General features: G+C 57.1%; 6 protein-coding genes across 6 annotated transcripts; 2 read left to right on the top strand and 4 right to left on the bottom strand.

Annotated features, from left to right (window-relative positions):
* Positions 1 to 481: 481 nt before the first annotated feature.
* Positions 482 to 2,078, bottom strand: THITE_2117993 (uncharacterized protein). The gene is made up of 2 exons (XM_003654736.1): positions 1,100 to 2,078; positions 482 to 1,038 (listed from the first exon to the last, which is right to left on the bottom strand). The coding sequence occupies exons 1-2, from the start codon at positions 1,931 to 1,933 to the stop codon at positions 709 to 711; spliced, it is 1,164 nt and encodes a 387-aa protein (XP_003654784.1). The 5' UTR covers positions 1,934 to 2,078; the 3' UTR covers positions 482 to 708.
* A 2,988-nt stretch (positions 2,079 to 5,066) lies between these two features.
* On the bottom strand, positions 5,067 to 5,880 carry THITE_2130190 (uncharacterized protein; the record flags this gene model as incomplete). The annotated part of the gene is made up of 2 exons (XM_003654735.1): positions 5,067 to 5,259; positions 5,471 to 5,880. 2 exons carry the CDS (start codon positions 5,878 to 5,880, stop codon positions 5,067 to 5,069), a joined length of 603 nt encoding a protein of 200 aa, XP_003654783.1.
* A 1,874-nt stretch (positions 5,881 to 7,754) lies between these two features.
* On the top strand, positions 7,755 to 8,897 carry THITE_159880 (uncharacterized protein; the record flags this gene model as incomplete). Its single annotated transcript, XM_003654734.1, has 1 exon — positions 7,755 to 8,897. One exon carries the CDS (start codon positions 7,755 to 7,757, stop codon positions 8,895 to 8,897), a length of 1,143 nt encoding a protein of 380 aa, XP_003654782.1.
* A 929-nt stretch (positions 8,898 to 9,826) lies between these two features.
* Positions 9,827 to 10,471, bottom strand: THITE_2117991 (uncharacterized protein). The gene is made up of 2 exons (XM_003654733.1): positions 10,242 to 10,471; positions 9,827 to 10,174 (listed from the first exon to the last, which is right to left on the bottom strand). Exons 1-2 carry the CDS (start codon positions 10,304 to 10,306, stop codon positions 10,054 to 10,056), a joined length of 186 nt encoding a protein of 61 aa, XP_003654781.1. The 5' UTR covers positions 10,307 to 10,471; the 3' UTR covers positions 9,827 to 10,053.
* Positions 10,472 to 11,436: 965 nt separating this feature from the next.
* Positions 11,437 to 13,450, top strand: THITE_2117990 (uncharacterized protein). The gene has a single exon (XM_003654732.1). The coding sequence runs from the start codon at positions 11,599 to 11,601 to the stop codon at positions 13,303 to 13,305; it is 1,707 nt and encodes a 568-aa protein (XP_003654780.1). The 5' UTR covers positions 11,437 to 11,598; the 3' UTR covers positions 13,306 to 13,450.
* On the bottom strand, positions 13,431 to 14,483 carry THITE_2117985 (40S ribosomal protein S20). Its single transcript, XM_003654731.1, has 4 exons — positions 14,291 to 14,483; positions 14,028 to 14,146; positions 13,821 to 13,951; positions 13,431 to 13,718 (listed from the first exon to the last, which is right to left on the bottom strand). Exons 2-4 carry the CDS (start codon positions 14,083 to 14,085, stop codon positions 13,557 to 13,559), a joined length of 351 nt encoding a protein of 116 aa, XP_003654779.1. The 5' UTR covers positions 14,086 to 14,146; positions 14,291 to 14,483; the 3' UTR covers positions 13,431 to 13,556.
* Positions 14,484 to 14,502: the final 19 nt, after the last annotated feature.

Below are 14,502 nucleotides of genomic sequence, written 5' to 3'. Positions count from 1 at the left end.
CCGGCCATCGGGTAGGCAGTTAGCATCTCTTTGGCATTTGTCAAACCGAGACGATGTCCCCCTTTTACTGGCCATGATTCCTCAATGCTTCTTCTCATGAGGTGCTTAACAAGCAGACAGGGGGGGCGTCGAGTGTACATACACTACCCTAGTTGCTGCGTCCCTGAATTGGAGTAGCAACATGGTGTTGCAACCCGTAGTTGCAACGCAGGAAAATCCGGGGACTTGCGAAATCCCGGTGTGTGATTGCCCTACTGTGGTATTTACATACACTACAGTGCTCCCCCTGGCGAGCTAAGTCCGACGTCTAACGAAGCCATCGTACATCGGCACTTTGGGGAACTCGCTCAGTTCGTTTGACACTCTTGACCTTTCAAGGCGGGGAGGCCTCGGGAGTTGCGCGGACGAGAAATGACTCCATTCAAATGAGCTCTTGACGGAAAGAAAAGTCGGAACTCGAATCCTTCTTGGGCACCGGTTACAATTTCTGGATTCGCGCAGCCAGAGTTGAATGAGCAATATGTGAGGGTGAGAGAGGCGCGCTGGCATTGAATATGTCCAATGTCAAGAATACGGACCCAAAGTGTACAGGGCCGTTTACAGTCAAACTGAGGCCGTAAGTACCTAGTGTTCTGTAATTTCACTGCCGATAACCTACTCATCATCCAGTGCACCTTGTAGGCCGAAACCAACTGGCAACGCACTCGACTAGGCCGACGACGACAACTTGGCAGCCAACGCCCTCATATCCGTGCGCCACGTCGAGTAGAAGTGCTTGCCATACACCTTCAGCGCGGCAGGGTCGGCATTGACCAGCCGGATGACCCAGTCCTCGTGGGCGTGCTCGGGGTCCCTCGCACAGCGCAGCTTGTTCATGGTCGACACGGGGTTCGTGAAGATCTGGAACACGCGCTGCCGCTCGGCCGCGTACGCGTCGAGCAGGTCGAGCGGCTTGCCCTCGTTGAGGATGAGCGCCAGCGCGTCGGCCGCCGCCTCGGCGTCCAGCAGGCCCGAGTTGAGCCCGAGTCCTCCGAAGGGCTGCAGATGTGTTAGCAGTGCGAGCGAGGACTGTCGTGGACGGGTTTAAGTCAGGTCATACGTTGTTGAGGTGCGCTGCGTCGCCGGCGAGGATGCATCGGCCGCGCCTGAAGGTCGAAGCACAGAGCTGGTGGATGCGATGCGGCGCAGCCCTGATGATCTCGACGTCGAGCGGCCGCGGTCCCGGCAGCATCTTCTCCAGAAGATCGCGGAGACTTTCCTTGGAGGCGACTTCCTCGTCGGAGCGCGTGTCTGCCGGGTCGAGCCCAACAGCACACCGGCAGAGGCTTCGTTCCCCGGGCTCATACGGGTCAAGCGGAAGTACGACGCCAAAGTGGATCGGGTGGACGATAAACGAAACTGGGTACTCCCGTTCTGTCGTTCGCGGGACCTCGAAAACGCAGTCTATCGCAACTATACGCTCCGGCCACGAGTGGCCTAAGAACTGGATGTTCAGTAGCTTGCGAGTGGTCGACCTTCCGCCGTCAGCGCCCACGAGGAAGGCAGCTTCGTGGGTCTCTTGGGTCCCGTCGCCTGTCCGCCTGAACGTTGCCTTGACCGAGTCGCCGTCGTCGTCGATGGCTGTCAACTCCATGCCGAAGTGGACCTTGACGAGTCCTGTGGCCTGGACCTCGTCCAGGAACAGCTTCGCCAGTTTCGACTGGGGAAGAACGAGCGCGGACGTCGTGCCGGCGAGGTCTTTGGGATTGCTTGGGGGAAAGGCCACACGCGCGATGATATCGCCGTATCTCATCCCTCCTGCGCCGTCATCAACTGGGGGCTTTCTCCAACACAAGCCTCTGGATACATGACCGAGAGCCACCGCTTTCTTCAGTACCCCGGCCCGATCCAAAGCAGCTAGCGTGCCGCCCTGGTAGCCAGCGCCGCGAGGCATGTCATTCAAAACCAAGGCTCGCAACAACTCAAATCCAGCCAACTCAACTCAATCAAATCCAACGCAACTCAACTCAATTCGGCCCTGTTGGCAATCAAATCTGGGCCTGGATTTGAGTTGTTTGAATTGTCTATTTGCCAAGACCTAGCGCCTCGCAAGATGCCTCCCAGCCCAGCGTAGTCAGCCACCACAGCCACCACCAACAGCCCGATTTTGCCCCACTCTCGATGCTTGGCGATGCAAACGGAGCCAGTCATTCAAACGCATCGCATCACGATGCATCGCATCACGACGTATCGCATCACGACGCATCGCATCACGACGACAAGGTCTACGTAGGACTATCCACTCTCAATTCTATTGTATTTTTAAACGATTTCGCTATTTCGAATGCTATCGAGAGCCGGAGAGCTCGGTCGGGTATAGAAAAAAGAGGTGCAGCATGTAAAAAGGAGGTAGGGTAGGGAAAAAAAAGTAGGGGGAAGCAGTTAGGGTTAGGGATATATATGTGATTTGACAACTATTTACGTCGATTTGACAAATCGCAAATCAACTCAAATATCGCTTCGATATATACAATTCAACTCAAATAGAGCCGTATATTTGAGTTGTTTGAGTTGTTGCGAGCCTTGTTCAAAACCGTGTCCTTCTCCATGACGTCAACGGCGATGCCTGCCTGCGCGAGCAGCAGGGCGGCGAAGAGGCCCACGGGACCTGCCCCGACCACGATAACCCTGCGGCGGTGGTCGCCGCCACTAGACGTAGAGTTTGTCATTGTGTCCGGTCTTCAACGAGAATGGCGAAGAGTGCAGTGCAGAGGGTAAATGCAAGAGAGTTCCGTCGACGTCCCGCAAGAACCAAATCAGGCCAACCCTGCAGCGCTGAACGGCAATCGCAACTGTCGCGCACAGGCATATGTATAGGTTCTGACGGAGGACATGTCTGGCTATGTTTCACTTACAGTGGGGTTACCTGCCGGCTTCGCGTCTACGACGGGCCGATCCTTGGGAGGGCGCGGATGGACGAGCTGGGGATTCCCGCGCTGGGACCGATAAGTCCGAGCCCAACCAACTGCCTAATCCAACTCGCCGGCTGCCACTGTCTACGTCACTGCGAGAGCGGAATGTGACGTTGTTCTTCGGGGGTTGCGTCCTTGACCAGCGTGACCATGCTGCAGCTGGACTGCATCGCTGCTGATGGGCTCGCAGTGTCAAGACGTTGCAGTTCGGAGATCGCGGATGCTGGCGTAAACGGAATGCCGACCATCCGGCTTATAGCCGAGTCGTGCTTTGAAAAAACCGATATTCAATCGGGGAACCGTCGACAAGACGTCCAAAGAAACTAAATATCTTGTCAATAATCTAGCTTGTTTTGTTGTATATATTTGCACGTCACCCGTGGTTTGTGCCAAAGGTAAGGGAACCAAGAATAGAGTATCCGCAATAAGCTTGGTAAGAAGTTCTGTCATCTCTCAAGCTACCTTGTACCTTACATCGTTAGCTATCTTAACAAATAATAGAGTTGGACCTCTGAACTTGCTTCTCGTCAAGATGAAGACCGGACGATCATTACTAATTTCACAAGCAACACTCGGCTTTAAGCTGAAGGTCGGCGTTCGGCTTCCGTTGGCATCCGTACGGCGCTCCAAGTCCTTCACTGTCCATTAACCTAAACCCGTTTGCAACTGACCGCTAGCCGAACAATCGCCATAGCAACCAGCTTACCCCGCTACAACCCGATTTTAAGAATCGCCCCTCGCTCTATACAATCGCCCCTCGCTCTATGCAATTAAAGATATTTTAGCTACCTTACACCTTGCAATACCTCTAGGAGCCATAGGCAGGGTACACAACTGTGGCTGCCGCAGGCAGGGTGCACAACTGTGGCTGCCGCAGGCAGGGTGCACAACTGTGGCTGCCGCAGGCAGGGTGCACAACTGTGGGTGCCGTAGGGTGCGTAACTGTGGGTGCCGCAGGATGCGTAACTGTGGGTGCCGCAGGGTGCGTAACTGAGGTGTGGGTGCCGCAAGGTGCGTAACTGTGGGTGCCACAGGGTGCGTAACCTACTGTGGGTGCCGCAGGGTGCGTAACTGTAGGTGCCGCAGGGTGCGCAACTGCCCTGTAGGTGCCGCAGGGTACGCAACTGTAGGTGCCGCAGGGTGCGCACAAGCCATAGGTAGGTAAGCGAGAGCGATAGGCAGGGTAGGCAATGTTTTATTGCATATAGCGAAGAGCGATTTTGAAAGTGGGCCAGGTTTGTTTGTTTGGTTGGAGTTAGTTGCAAACGAGTGTCACGTTTATGGACAGTGAAGGATTTGGAGCGCCGTACATCCGCAATTTCCGAACTGCGACAGATCGGCGAAGCCGTCGTCAACTCATAGCAATCTGACATGGGCAACACACTAAGCCAGCGGCGCCTGACGCCCAGAACCGTGCTAGGCACGGAGCAGCCAGCCGAATGGGCCGGAAAATGCCTCGAAGAAGCCGAGTTCGGGGGTAACAAGAAGACACGAAACAAGAAACCACTGCAAAGCGAGTGTAATGTGGTGCAGCAAGGAAAGAGACCAGCACAAAGACGTGGTTTCCGGGTCTACGGTTTTCGAAGCAGCGCATCACGCCTGGAAAGAAAATGTGGACTCCAGGGAGGTCCAACAAGAAAGAACGCAAAAACGCAAAGCAAAGCCAGTGACATTGCAACAGAGAAAGAAACCACAAAGTGACTACCACCCCAACAACCTCTCAAGAAGTAAAAAGAAAATACGAAAACACAGTCAGGAAGGGGAGCAAGAGAAAAAAAGAAGGCAGAAAAACCCAGGTCAAGACTCGAAACGAAACGACACAAAAACAAACTCACCCACTTACAATCCCCCAGTCCACCCATTCCCCAGTCCCACCAGCTTCCCTGCACTCTGTTTCCCTCCTTTAACCTCAATCCCTCCCTCCATCAACAACTCAGCGATACCTTCTCAAATCTTTATGCCTCTTCACGTTGTCCCGCCTCCCTCCTCCTCCCCCTGTACTCTGTTTCCTTCCTTCAAACCTTCCCTCCTTCAACCTCAATCCCTGCCTCCATTGACAAATCAGCGATGCCCTCTCAAATCCTCGTGCCTCTTCACATTGTCTCCATCAACGACTCAGCGATGCCCTTTCATATCCCGATGCCTCTTCACATTGTCCCGCCGCCCGCTGTACCCGCACTCGCCGCAGCTGTCGGCCTCGCGCGGCAGTCCGCGCGCGCGCGCCTCGTCCCGGTGGTGCACCCACATGTGCCGGTTGAGGTCCCTGGTCTGGGCGGTGCCGGCGGGGCAGAGGTCGCAGTGTCGGCGTCTGGTGTGGTTGTGCATGTGCCTACTGTTTGTTGGAGGGGGAAGAGCTGGTTGTTAGTTGTTCTGTGTTGCTCGTTTACTGGGAGAGGGCCCGGGTGATTGAGGAGGAAGGAAGGAAGGAAGGAAAGGGGGAAAGGGGTATGGTGTTAGTCGGGGCAAGGGGGAGGTGAGTAAGCAGAGAGGTGAAAAGGGGGCATGGGAAAAGAACGTACTCCAAGTCGCACTGGCGCTTGTAGGCCTTGCCGCAGCCTTGGTAATGGCAGATGAAGGGCTTTTCGGGACCAGCGGGGTTGGAAGAAGACGGACCGGCTTGGGAAGAGTCGTCGTTTGTAGGCGCATCGGTAGGGAGCGCGGTGTCTCCGGCGTAACTGGTGCCAACGTCGAGCGGGCTCGGTTGTGTGGCGGACTGCGCAGCGGCGACATCGTTGTAGTTGAGTTGCTCGGCATGAGAAGCGTCGGGGCCTGCACCGGCGGGCGGCGAGGAGAATGACGCGGTGTCAGCGGGCCAAGAAGAGGGGTCAACGGAGGCATCGAGTCCGACGTCCTGGGACATGCTGAGATGGGAAAACTGAGTGTTAAGGTCGGGGTCAATGCCCGCACCGTCGGCGTTGAGGTTCGTCATGTCTCTGGGGTGAGGCGTCTACGAGCCTGCGACGAGACTAACGGGCTCCGCAACGGACTGGGGCAAGTATTGCTGTGTCGATAGCTGGTTCGGCACCTCGCTGATGTAAGACCACTCGGGGTACGAAAGGGTTCCGTAACCTGCTGAAGATGGCGTGGTTGCGTGGGACAAAGAGCTATCAAGCGGATCTGGGGCTGGGAAGTCTCCAGGGTAGTACTGCGCAGTTAAAAGCCGCGGGTCGATGGTCCCTTGCTCTGGGTTCCAGCCCGTGGTAGCCGAACTGGATGGTCCAGAACCACGAGACTGGTGTCGGTTCCTCCCCTTGGAGGGTGTATGCAGAGGCATCTTCACCAATGCCGCCAAGGCCCGGATGCCGGTACTGTGGGCCAGTAGAGTCGGCTGGAGCAAGAAGTGCGTAAAGATACGCCCCTGGTTGGCTATCCGGACTCTTTGGCGCTGCTGTGCTGGGTCTTCTGGTGTGGTGCCTGCTTGCAAGGGGAGCTGAGACTGGCCTGATATCCGTCACACGCAGCACTGTGCGATCCCTTAATGAGGACGGGGGGTTATCTGGTCTGCCGAGATGGCACAATGGCCAACCTTGGTGTCTTAGTTGGGGCAGCGATGCCACACCGAGTTAGAAGTGTGCAGCTAAGTAGAACAAGAACCAGAGTCTCGAGACAAGCTCGCAGTGAGGGCTGCCACTCGCTGCGAATGCGTCGTGAAGACATCACGACAAAATCCATGGTACAAATACTAACATGCTATGAGCCCGGCCGCCAGATCGCAAACGACAGCCTGGAGGCATCACTTTGAGTCTGCCTTCCGATGACGCCCTACAACCTCAGGCCCCCAGGGGGCAGACGGGAGGCCGACAAGGCTAGCGGGACCTTGCTGCACCGAGACCCAGCCACATTGAGGCCTACAGCAGGGCGAGCCAGACAGCCAGCTCCTTTCATTGAAACCGTGCGAGAGGTGGTCCAATCAGAAATAAATTCCCGGCTGTCCCCAGTCTCCCGTCCAACGATCAGCGTTTGACCACGTTTGCGGCGTTGTTGGAGGTTCACACCTCACCGAACAAAGGCTGCCTGGGGGCAGCGTACCTAGGAGCTGTAAGTAGTCCCATCAAACTGCCTGGAATCGGTACAACAAGGACCTCTAAGTGGGCGACTCGAGGGGCAGACAGATTCTGTTCGTTTCCTTTGTTAAGAAGGGTGCCAGGGATGCCTCTTACTGGGGCATTGTTTGTATGCCCCTCTCCGCCCCTCCCCGCCGTGTAACACTAACTCGAGGATGATCGAAGCAGAAACGGAGATGAATCATGGAACATTGTCCTCGCCTGGGCCTACGCCTTTTTCGCCATGCGACGGAATTTCCGTCAAGGCACCGGTATTGGCATTTTCAACTCTCGGCATGGGCGCTGTTGACTCTCTGCTCGTCGAGTCGTCGCCCATCACCCGCCGTGCATGGCACAAAACCAAGGAGCAACCTGGAACCATGCACCGTACGTCGCCCTGGTGGACAGTATCAGTGTTACTCTCCTGCGTTTTCGCATACAGCTCGAGGTGAAGGGAGTAACGGGAGACCAAGCTTGGCCAGCCAAAATCGACTCCTCGGGCGAGCGAGCAGCGTGGAAGGAGCAGGGATTCGCGAAGCAAGTCGAAGGGAGGAGCAGACCCGTCGCCCATACCATGGATTGTCGCTCCTGCATCCATTAGGGCGAATGTCAGTCGTCCCTGCCAACGCCCGCCAGGGCTTTCATTTCAGTTATCGTGGACTTGCCCGGTCTACCCTCGGCGTAATGGCAGACCTGGACTTCAAGGCGACCTCCATTGACAGGTCCAGATCGGGATGTATATTGAGCTCTCTACAGCACAATGTACTTCTCACCAAGCGGACCGTACCGGTCACTTCCCTCGCCCCCCTCGACAAGCGGGTTCGTGGACGACTGCATTGTCGCCGCGAGGATTAACTCGGACCGTGAACCCCCTCGAGATCTAAGTCCAGACGCCACACCAGCAGTATTCGACTGGCTGACCCCGCGGACGGACTCCTTCGTAACCCTGCGCGACACGAGCGAGATCGAGCCGGCCTACTGGCGCTGCAGCAACCCGAGCTGCAACCCCGACGGCGAGCAAGGATGGCTGCGGCCGATCCCGCACACCACCGTGCTGGAGCAGACACGCCTCCCCGGCCTCAGGTCGACGCAGATCAAGAACCGCTACCGCTCACGCCTGGGCTTTCTCGAGGAGCACCCGCCGTCCGGCCCGCCGGCGCCGCTCAACGGCAGCGTCCCGATGCCCGCCTCCGAGCCGGTGCCAGTCCTCGACTACGCCTCCCCGCCGCCGAGCGCCCCGCCCTGCCAGTGCATGCAGAACCACACCAGCATCGTGTACAACACCTACAAGCAACCCATCGGCCTGGTCGGCGGCCTGAGCCTGCAGCCTGAGCGCCTGCGCGCCGCCGGCTGGTCGTGCGGCGCGCACTACGCGGAGCTGCCGCCGCGCTCACTCGACCCGGCCGAGGGCGGCTGCCCGCGCTGCCCGCTGGAGCGGCAGCTCACGGGCCCGACAACCGAGTGCTTCGTCGTCAACGCCTGGGGCGAGCTTCTGCTGTTCGTCGATCCGGAGCGCTACGTGGACGCGGCCGCGTGGCTCGACCAGCCGCACCTGCAGCTGCAGCTGCAGCTGCCGCCGGCGGCCCTCGCAGTGACGCTGCCCTACGTCGGCGCCTACCCTCACGAAGCGCGCGGCCCGCTTTCTGACCACCTCCAGCATCTCGCCGGTCTGCAGCAGTTGCTGGTGGTCGCCCGGCCCGCTGGGAAGTTTGTGCGGCGCCTGGCGAGGCTCCTGCCGGTCGAGATGGCGGGGCGGTTGCAGGCTATCCTTGCCGAGGACGCGAGATACTTGCTGCTGCGCAGGGTGATACAGGTCGCAGACTTCCGAGAGGCGTGGTATGCCCACCGGTTCCGTCGTTTTGAATGGGATCTGCCGTCGCCGGGGCCGGAGGACGGGGAGTGAGCTCTGGGTCTGTTTATTGTCGATGTAGATAACGCGAAGGCGGACATGAATTAGCGGCTCTCGAAAGAGATACTAGCGCCGGTTATGGTTAATCAGCGTTAGCAATATGAGCAGTGATTAATGTTTGCATGTTCTCCTTCATGCTTGGCGATATCCATTTCCTCGACTTTCTTAGCCTTCCGTGTTCAGTTCCGCAACACTGCAGCCCTGCGTGACCCGGCCGTAATAAATCGACACTGGGAAATGGCCACTCCCGAGTTTATTCATCTACAGGAGTGTGGTAACCGCGCAGATGCTGCGACGAATAGGTTCGGACGCCCTTGCCCTTTGTTGCGCACTGCGGGTACATACCTCTCCTTCGTGTCTCCTCAACGGAGGCCGGTTTTCATTTTGTGGACTCCAGATTCTCAAGGTTCTGCAGGACCAACAACAGAGCCAGAAGAGCACTCGCAGCAATGATACTAATGATGAACTTGGCGGTGAGCTACGAAAACGGAAGATCTCGGCAAACTGACCTGGGGAAAAGCGGCTGGCCAATGTCTCATATCAAACAGCAATCTAGTTAAGTACGTTACGCATTAACTCATGGCTGGTTTCGGAGAGTTTGGCGATTGAAGCTCCGTAGGGGAGGGGAGGAATAGGAGGGAAGGGGTCGCTGCTGCAATCTGCGAAGGCTCACGCGATGACGGAGGCACGCACGATGGAGAGGGTGCAATTCGGCAGGATTTTCAAAACAGTAGATCGTGCTTCCGGCAAATACTTCGCCATCAAGATGATCAAGTCAAAAAAAAAAAGGGGACAATCCTGATCGAGCTCGCGCACTGTCATTCATAAGGAGATCAAGATCCTGGTCCCCTTGCGCTCTCTGTCCGTGTCTAACCCTGCGGTAGGATCACATCATCGAGCGCCCCGGCTTCAAGGTTTTGCACGCCGACGAGTGACTGATTTTGATCTTGATCCCCTTGCGCAAAACGGAGCCTTCCATCGCTGGCCGGAGGCAACAAGGGTACGAACCAGCTCTGCGACCAAGCAATGATTTGGGGGGGATGCAATGCTTGGGGGGCGGGGGCGTTGCAATATGGATGCATTTTGAGGCAACGAGTTTTTTAGATTGAGTCAAGAATTGAAAGCCTTGAAGGACTGCCTAGCACGAACCTCACTTCTTCTCCTGTCCGGTCTGCTCTTGCCCCTTACGACTTCCAGCGCCGCTACCGCTGTCCTTGGCTGTCTCCTTGGCTGTGTCCTTTTTGGCGCTTCTCTGCTTGGCCAATTGTTTCCTGCGCTCTGTAAGCCCGGCTGTCTCGACGATGCCGATGCCCACGAAGCTGAGGGAGGAGAACGCACTCTCGCTCTCGGATCCATTGGTTCTCCAGCGCCTTCTCGCGGTCGGACAGAGGATTAGGGTTCATAACGGATCTATGCTCAAGAGGGCGGAGCGTGCCAAGTGAAGCCAACGTATTATCTCTGATTGAAGATGGGTGTCTTGTTTTCTTTCTGGCCGCTACCTGTTGATGCACTTGGAAGTTGGAGCTTACACGAGCATCTGGGGGAGCGAACTCGACCCTTGTTACGTCACTCTGGGCAGCTTGGATTTAACTGATCGTTTGAGTTTGGCGATGCAAGACAGCAATTCCTCGCGGATCGGGGAAATTGTATTCCGTACACAGTGCAGCAGTCCGGGACACTCCTCTCCAATACTCCTCCGTATTCCGTCCTTCGTTGACCGTCTCGTGACATAGAGCGAAACGAAATTCCCAAACTCCGCCGCAAAGCAACAAAACAGATACCGAAAGAATACCACTTAACAGTGTATCTCACTGAGATCAACCACATGTTCTACATCTCTTTACGTTCAGAACAGTTCTGGGGTTGTTGAAATGGCTGCTTTTGAATGATGCACCTACGATCCACCCAAGCAAGGTTGCACTGTATTCCGTACTGTTGTTCCCTTACCTAGCCGACCACAATCGACCCTCTTAAAAAAACATCCTAGATTTCTTAGAAAAACGACCCAGCCAGGGGCGGCCCGTGCGCTCCCACCAAAACCTCGCAGCGAACACCGCCACACGACCCGGATGACATGTCACGAAAGGAATCGCGACAAATCGACGATACAAAGGTGGAAAATGGAGACTTGACTGAAAACGCCGAATCGGCTAAAAAGCTTAAAAATGTAGGTAGTTGAGCTAGCTTAAGTACTACCCGCCTTAACAACCTAAGCTACCGGAGCCTCTTAGTTTATAAGTCATATGATATTTTCTTATCGATAAGAGACTTCTTATCGATAAGAAACTTAGGGAGTTGACGCCGAATATACCTACTAGGTACCTCTTTATCCGTCATTGCAGATGCCCTCTCCTTTGGGAGCCAACATCTCAGTTGACCGTTTGGATGGCTCATCAATTCCTATCGCGATTCCTGTGGCGATATGTCATCCGGGGCGTGAGGTGATGTTCGCTGCGGCGTTTTGGTGGGAGCGCACGGGCCGCCCCTGGCTGGGTCGTTTTTCTAAGAAATCTGGGATGTTTTTTTTAAGAGGGTCGCACCACAATAGATATTCCGTACATCCCCCATGTCCCCTGCCTCGGGCCGAGGGCGCGTCAGAAGCTTCCTCCCTCAGGCCATTGTGGACGGCATTTTTTCTCGGACGGCAATTGCTGCCGTCGACCTTCACTATCCGCCAACACGAAATCCGCCGACAATGGCTGGAGCATTGCGAGTCACACGCCCTGCTGGCCTTTTGGCTGCGCGTTTTGCGCGCGCCGCGCCCTGGGCTCTTGGGTCGGCGCGGCTCTGGCAACGAGGCGGTAACATTCAGCAAATCGCCGCGTGGCCAACAACGTATCTCGCAAGCCAGTCCAGGCGCGGTGGTCTGGGCCTCACGGTCCGCTGCACCCACACCACCACCGAACCTTCTGACAGCACCCCCGAACCTCCTTCCGGCAGCACCGCCGAACCTCCCTCCGGCAGCGCCTCCGAACCTCCCCGCGCGACCCGGTACCCCAAACCTCGCTCCGGCAGCGCCGCCAAACCTCCCCGCGCGACCAAGTACCCTCGCCGTGCCCCGAGGCAGAAGCGTCACCAGCTGTCTGAACCCATCAGGACCGCCACCAAAACCGGGGTCGTGACCCGTACCGGGGGAACGCTGTCCTTCGTCCGTTTTTCTGACGGCAATTTGCCGATCAAGCCGACCATTTCTCTGCTCTGGCTGCGCGATGCGTGTCCCTGCAGTTTTTGCGTCGACCCCGACTCGGGCCAGAAGACCTTTTCGACCACCGATGTGCCCAACACTCCGTGGGTGCAGCATGCAGAGCTGACCGACGACGGTTCGCTGAAAGTGGTCTGGGAGAGGGACTTCCTCAGCGGCGGCCAGTCGCACACGTCCGTCTATCCTGCCGAGGAGCTGACAGCCTGGCAAACGGACGAGTATTGGATAAGGCATGGGAATTTAGCCCTCTTGCCCAGGAGCATGCCTTGGGACCGGGCGGCGTACGAGGCGCTGCTTGCTGAAGGGCGGTGCCGCGTTAGCTACCAGGATTGGATGAATCAGGACGATGCTTTCTGGAAAGCCTTCGGCGACCTCCGGGCGACCGGTCTGATATTCATCACGGACGTGCCGCAGGACGAGAAGGAGGTCGAGCGCATCGCGAGCCGCATCGGCCCGCTGCAGCACACCTTCTACGGCTGGACGTGGGACGTGCGGTCGAAGCCGCAGGCCGAGAACGTGGCGTACACGAACAAGTTCCTCGGCCTCCACCAGGATCTCCTGTACCACGACCCGGTCCCGCAGCTGCAGCTGCTGCACTGCCTCGCCAACGACTGCGAGGGCGGCGAATCTCTCTTCAGCCACGGCACGCACGCGGCGTACCAGCTCATGTCCCGGAACCCGAGGGTCTTCAAAGATCTCAGCTCCTTGAAGACCGCCTTCGGCTACAAGAATGGTGAGCACCACTACGTCGCCTCGCGTTGCACGATATCCATCAACCCGAGCGGGCTGCCCACGGGGACGCGGTGGGCGCCTCCGTTCCAGGCCACCTTCCCCATGCCGTCGAACGACCGGCAGATCGTGAATCTTCGCCGCTGGAAGCAGTCCGCGAAGCGCTTCCGGAAGGTCATCGAGGCGCCCGAAAACGTGTTCGAGGTCAAGCTCAAGCCGGGCGAGTGCGTCATCTTCAACAACTGGGAGGTCCTCCACGGCCGGCGCCAGTTCGACACCGCCGAGGGCAGCAGGTGGCTCAAAGGCGCGTACATCTCGCCGCAGACTTACAAAGCTGCGGTGCATAGGTTTACGGAGCACCTCGACCGCTCCGGTCAGTTGCGCGCTAAGAAAGCCGAGCAAGAGCCGGCGGAGGCCGTGCCGGCCACTCCGTCCGAGTCTGCCGAATCCCCAGCGTCGCCGGCGGCTTGACATTAGGGTAGGATTCACACAGTGAGCTCATGCAAGACTTGTACACATGTGCACGACGCTGCTGCTATCGGGAAGGCACCCCAATACATTGTCACTCCCAAATGCCAGCTAGCAATTCATTTCCATGTCGAGAGCTAGACAATCTTGATCTGACCGCTCCCGAGATGTGCACCTGGGTTTTAGAACTCCACAGCAGAAGCCGGGAGCCGGTAGCCGGCGCCTTTTGACTGCCCCCTTTACCCTCTCTCCACTTAAGCAGCAATCGTGACCTCCACCTCGACACCAGCCTCGATGTTGATGATGATCTGCTTGACGATCTCGGTCGGCGCGGTCAGGTCGATCAGGCGCTTGTGGATGCGCATCTCGTACGCGTCCCACGTCTTGGAACCCTCACCGCAGGGGGTCTTGCGGGTCTATTTTGTTGCGAAAATCACGTCAGTCTCCCGTTCTCTTCCTGTTCAATCCGCGCTGCCATATTTCCAGGCCCTTAGTGATGATGCCGGGGGCAAACGCACCGTGATCTTGAGGGTCTTGGTCGGTAGGCGAACGGGGCCCTTGGCGCGGAGGTCCTTGTTCTTGGCGCGCTCAATGAGCTCCTGGCAGACCTTCTCGAGCGACTGCACCTTGCGCGAGGTCAGGGTGATGCCTGTGGTCCATTGTAACATCAGGTTAGGAGGAGCGTTGCGAGTGCGGTTGTGTCTATCCGACGGCGGGAAACGCACGGATCTTGTGGACCTTGGGAGCCTCGCCGTACTCCTTCTCGGGCTTGTTGTAAGACATCTTGGCGGATTGGTCTCGAGTATCGAGGGATCGGTTGCTGGTTTGACTACGTAGAGGGTGCCTTCACGACTCGAACGCGAGGACGTCGACTGCGAGGTCTGGTTAGCCTTCGTTCCTCATGCTGCAGTTACGTCGTTGGATCTCCGCGCCAATGGAACTCTGCTTTACAAGGAAAATGAGCTCAAAAGCAAACAGCGCGACGTACCCGTTCGGCAAAGTGATGAAGGCGAATGAGCAGCTTGCTGGATTGACTTGGCGGAGATTTCACGATCGCGAACTTTTTTCCACTTTCCGCATATTTTGCGACTCGTGGTTTGGTGGGGTGAATCTTGGCGAGGGCACGATTGGCCCCACTCAACCGTGGCACACTCTACACTAGCCGCATGTGGCTGATTTCCACTCACGTTATTGGATCCC

Source organism: Thermothielavioides terrestris, chromosome 3 (assembly GCF_000226115.1).
Source record: "Thermothielavioides terrestris NRRL 8126 chromosome 3, complete sequence".
Taxonomy (NCBI): Eukaryota; Fungi; Ascomycota; class Sordariomycetes; order Sordariales; family Chaetomiaceae; genus Thermothielavioides; species Thermothielavioides terrestris.
Note: the sequence above shows the minus strand (reverse complement) of the source record. Positions and strands in the feature narration are given on the sequence as shown.

Excerpts from the sequence above, each read along its gene's own strand:
- THITE_2117993 (XM_003654736.1), bottom strand. The coding sequence starts at position 1,933 with ATGCCTCGCGGCGCTGGCTACCAGGGCGGCACGCTAGCTGCTTTGGAT. Across the intron at positions 1,039-1,099 it reads ACGCAGCGCACCTCAACAAC|CCCTTCGGAGGACTCGGGCT; the intron begins GTATGACCTGAC and ends ACACATCTGCAG.
- THITE_2117990 (XM_003654732.1), top strand. The coding sequence starts at position 11,599 with ATGGCTGGAGCATTGCGAGTCACACGCCCTGCTGGCCTTTTGGCTGCG.
- THITE_2117991 (XM_003654733.1), bottom strand. The coding sequence starts at position 10,306 with ATGAACCCTAATCCTCTGTCCGACCGCGAGAAGGCGCTGGAGAACCAA. Across the intron at positions 10,175-10,241 it reads CAATGGATCCGAGAGCGAGA|GAAACAATTGGCCAAGCAGA; the intron begins GTGCGTTCTCCT and ends TACAGAGCGCAG.
- THITE_2117985 (XM_003654731.1), bottom strand. The coding sequence starts at position 14,085 with ATGTCTTACAACAAGCCCGAGAAGGAGTACGGCGAGGCTCCCAAGGTC. Across the intron at positions 13,952-14,027 it reads TCCCAAGGTCCACAAGATCC|GCATCACCCTGACCTCGCGC; the intron begins GTGCGTTTCCCG and ends AATGGACCACAG. Across the intron at positions 13,719-13,820 it reads CCAAGACCCTCAAGATCACG|ACCCGCAAGACCCCCTGCGG; the intron begins GTGCGTTTGCCC and ends GCAACAAAATAG.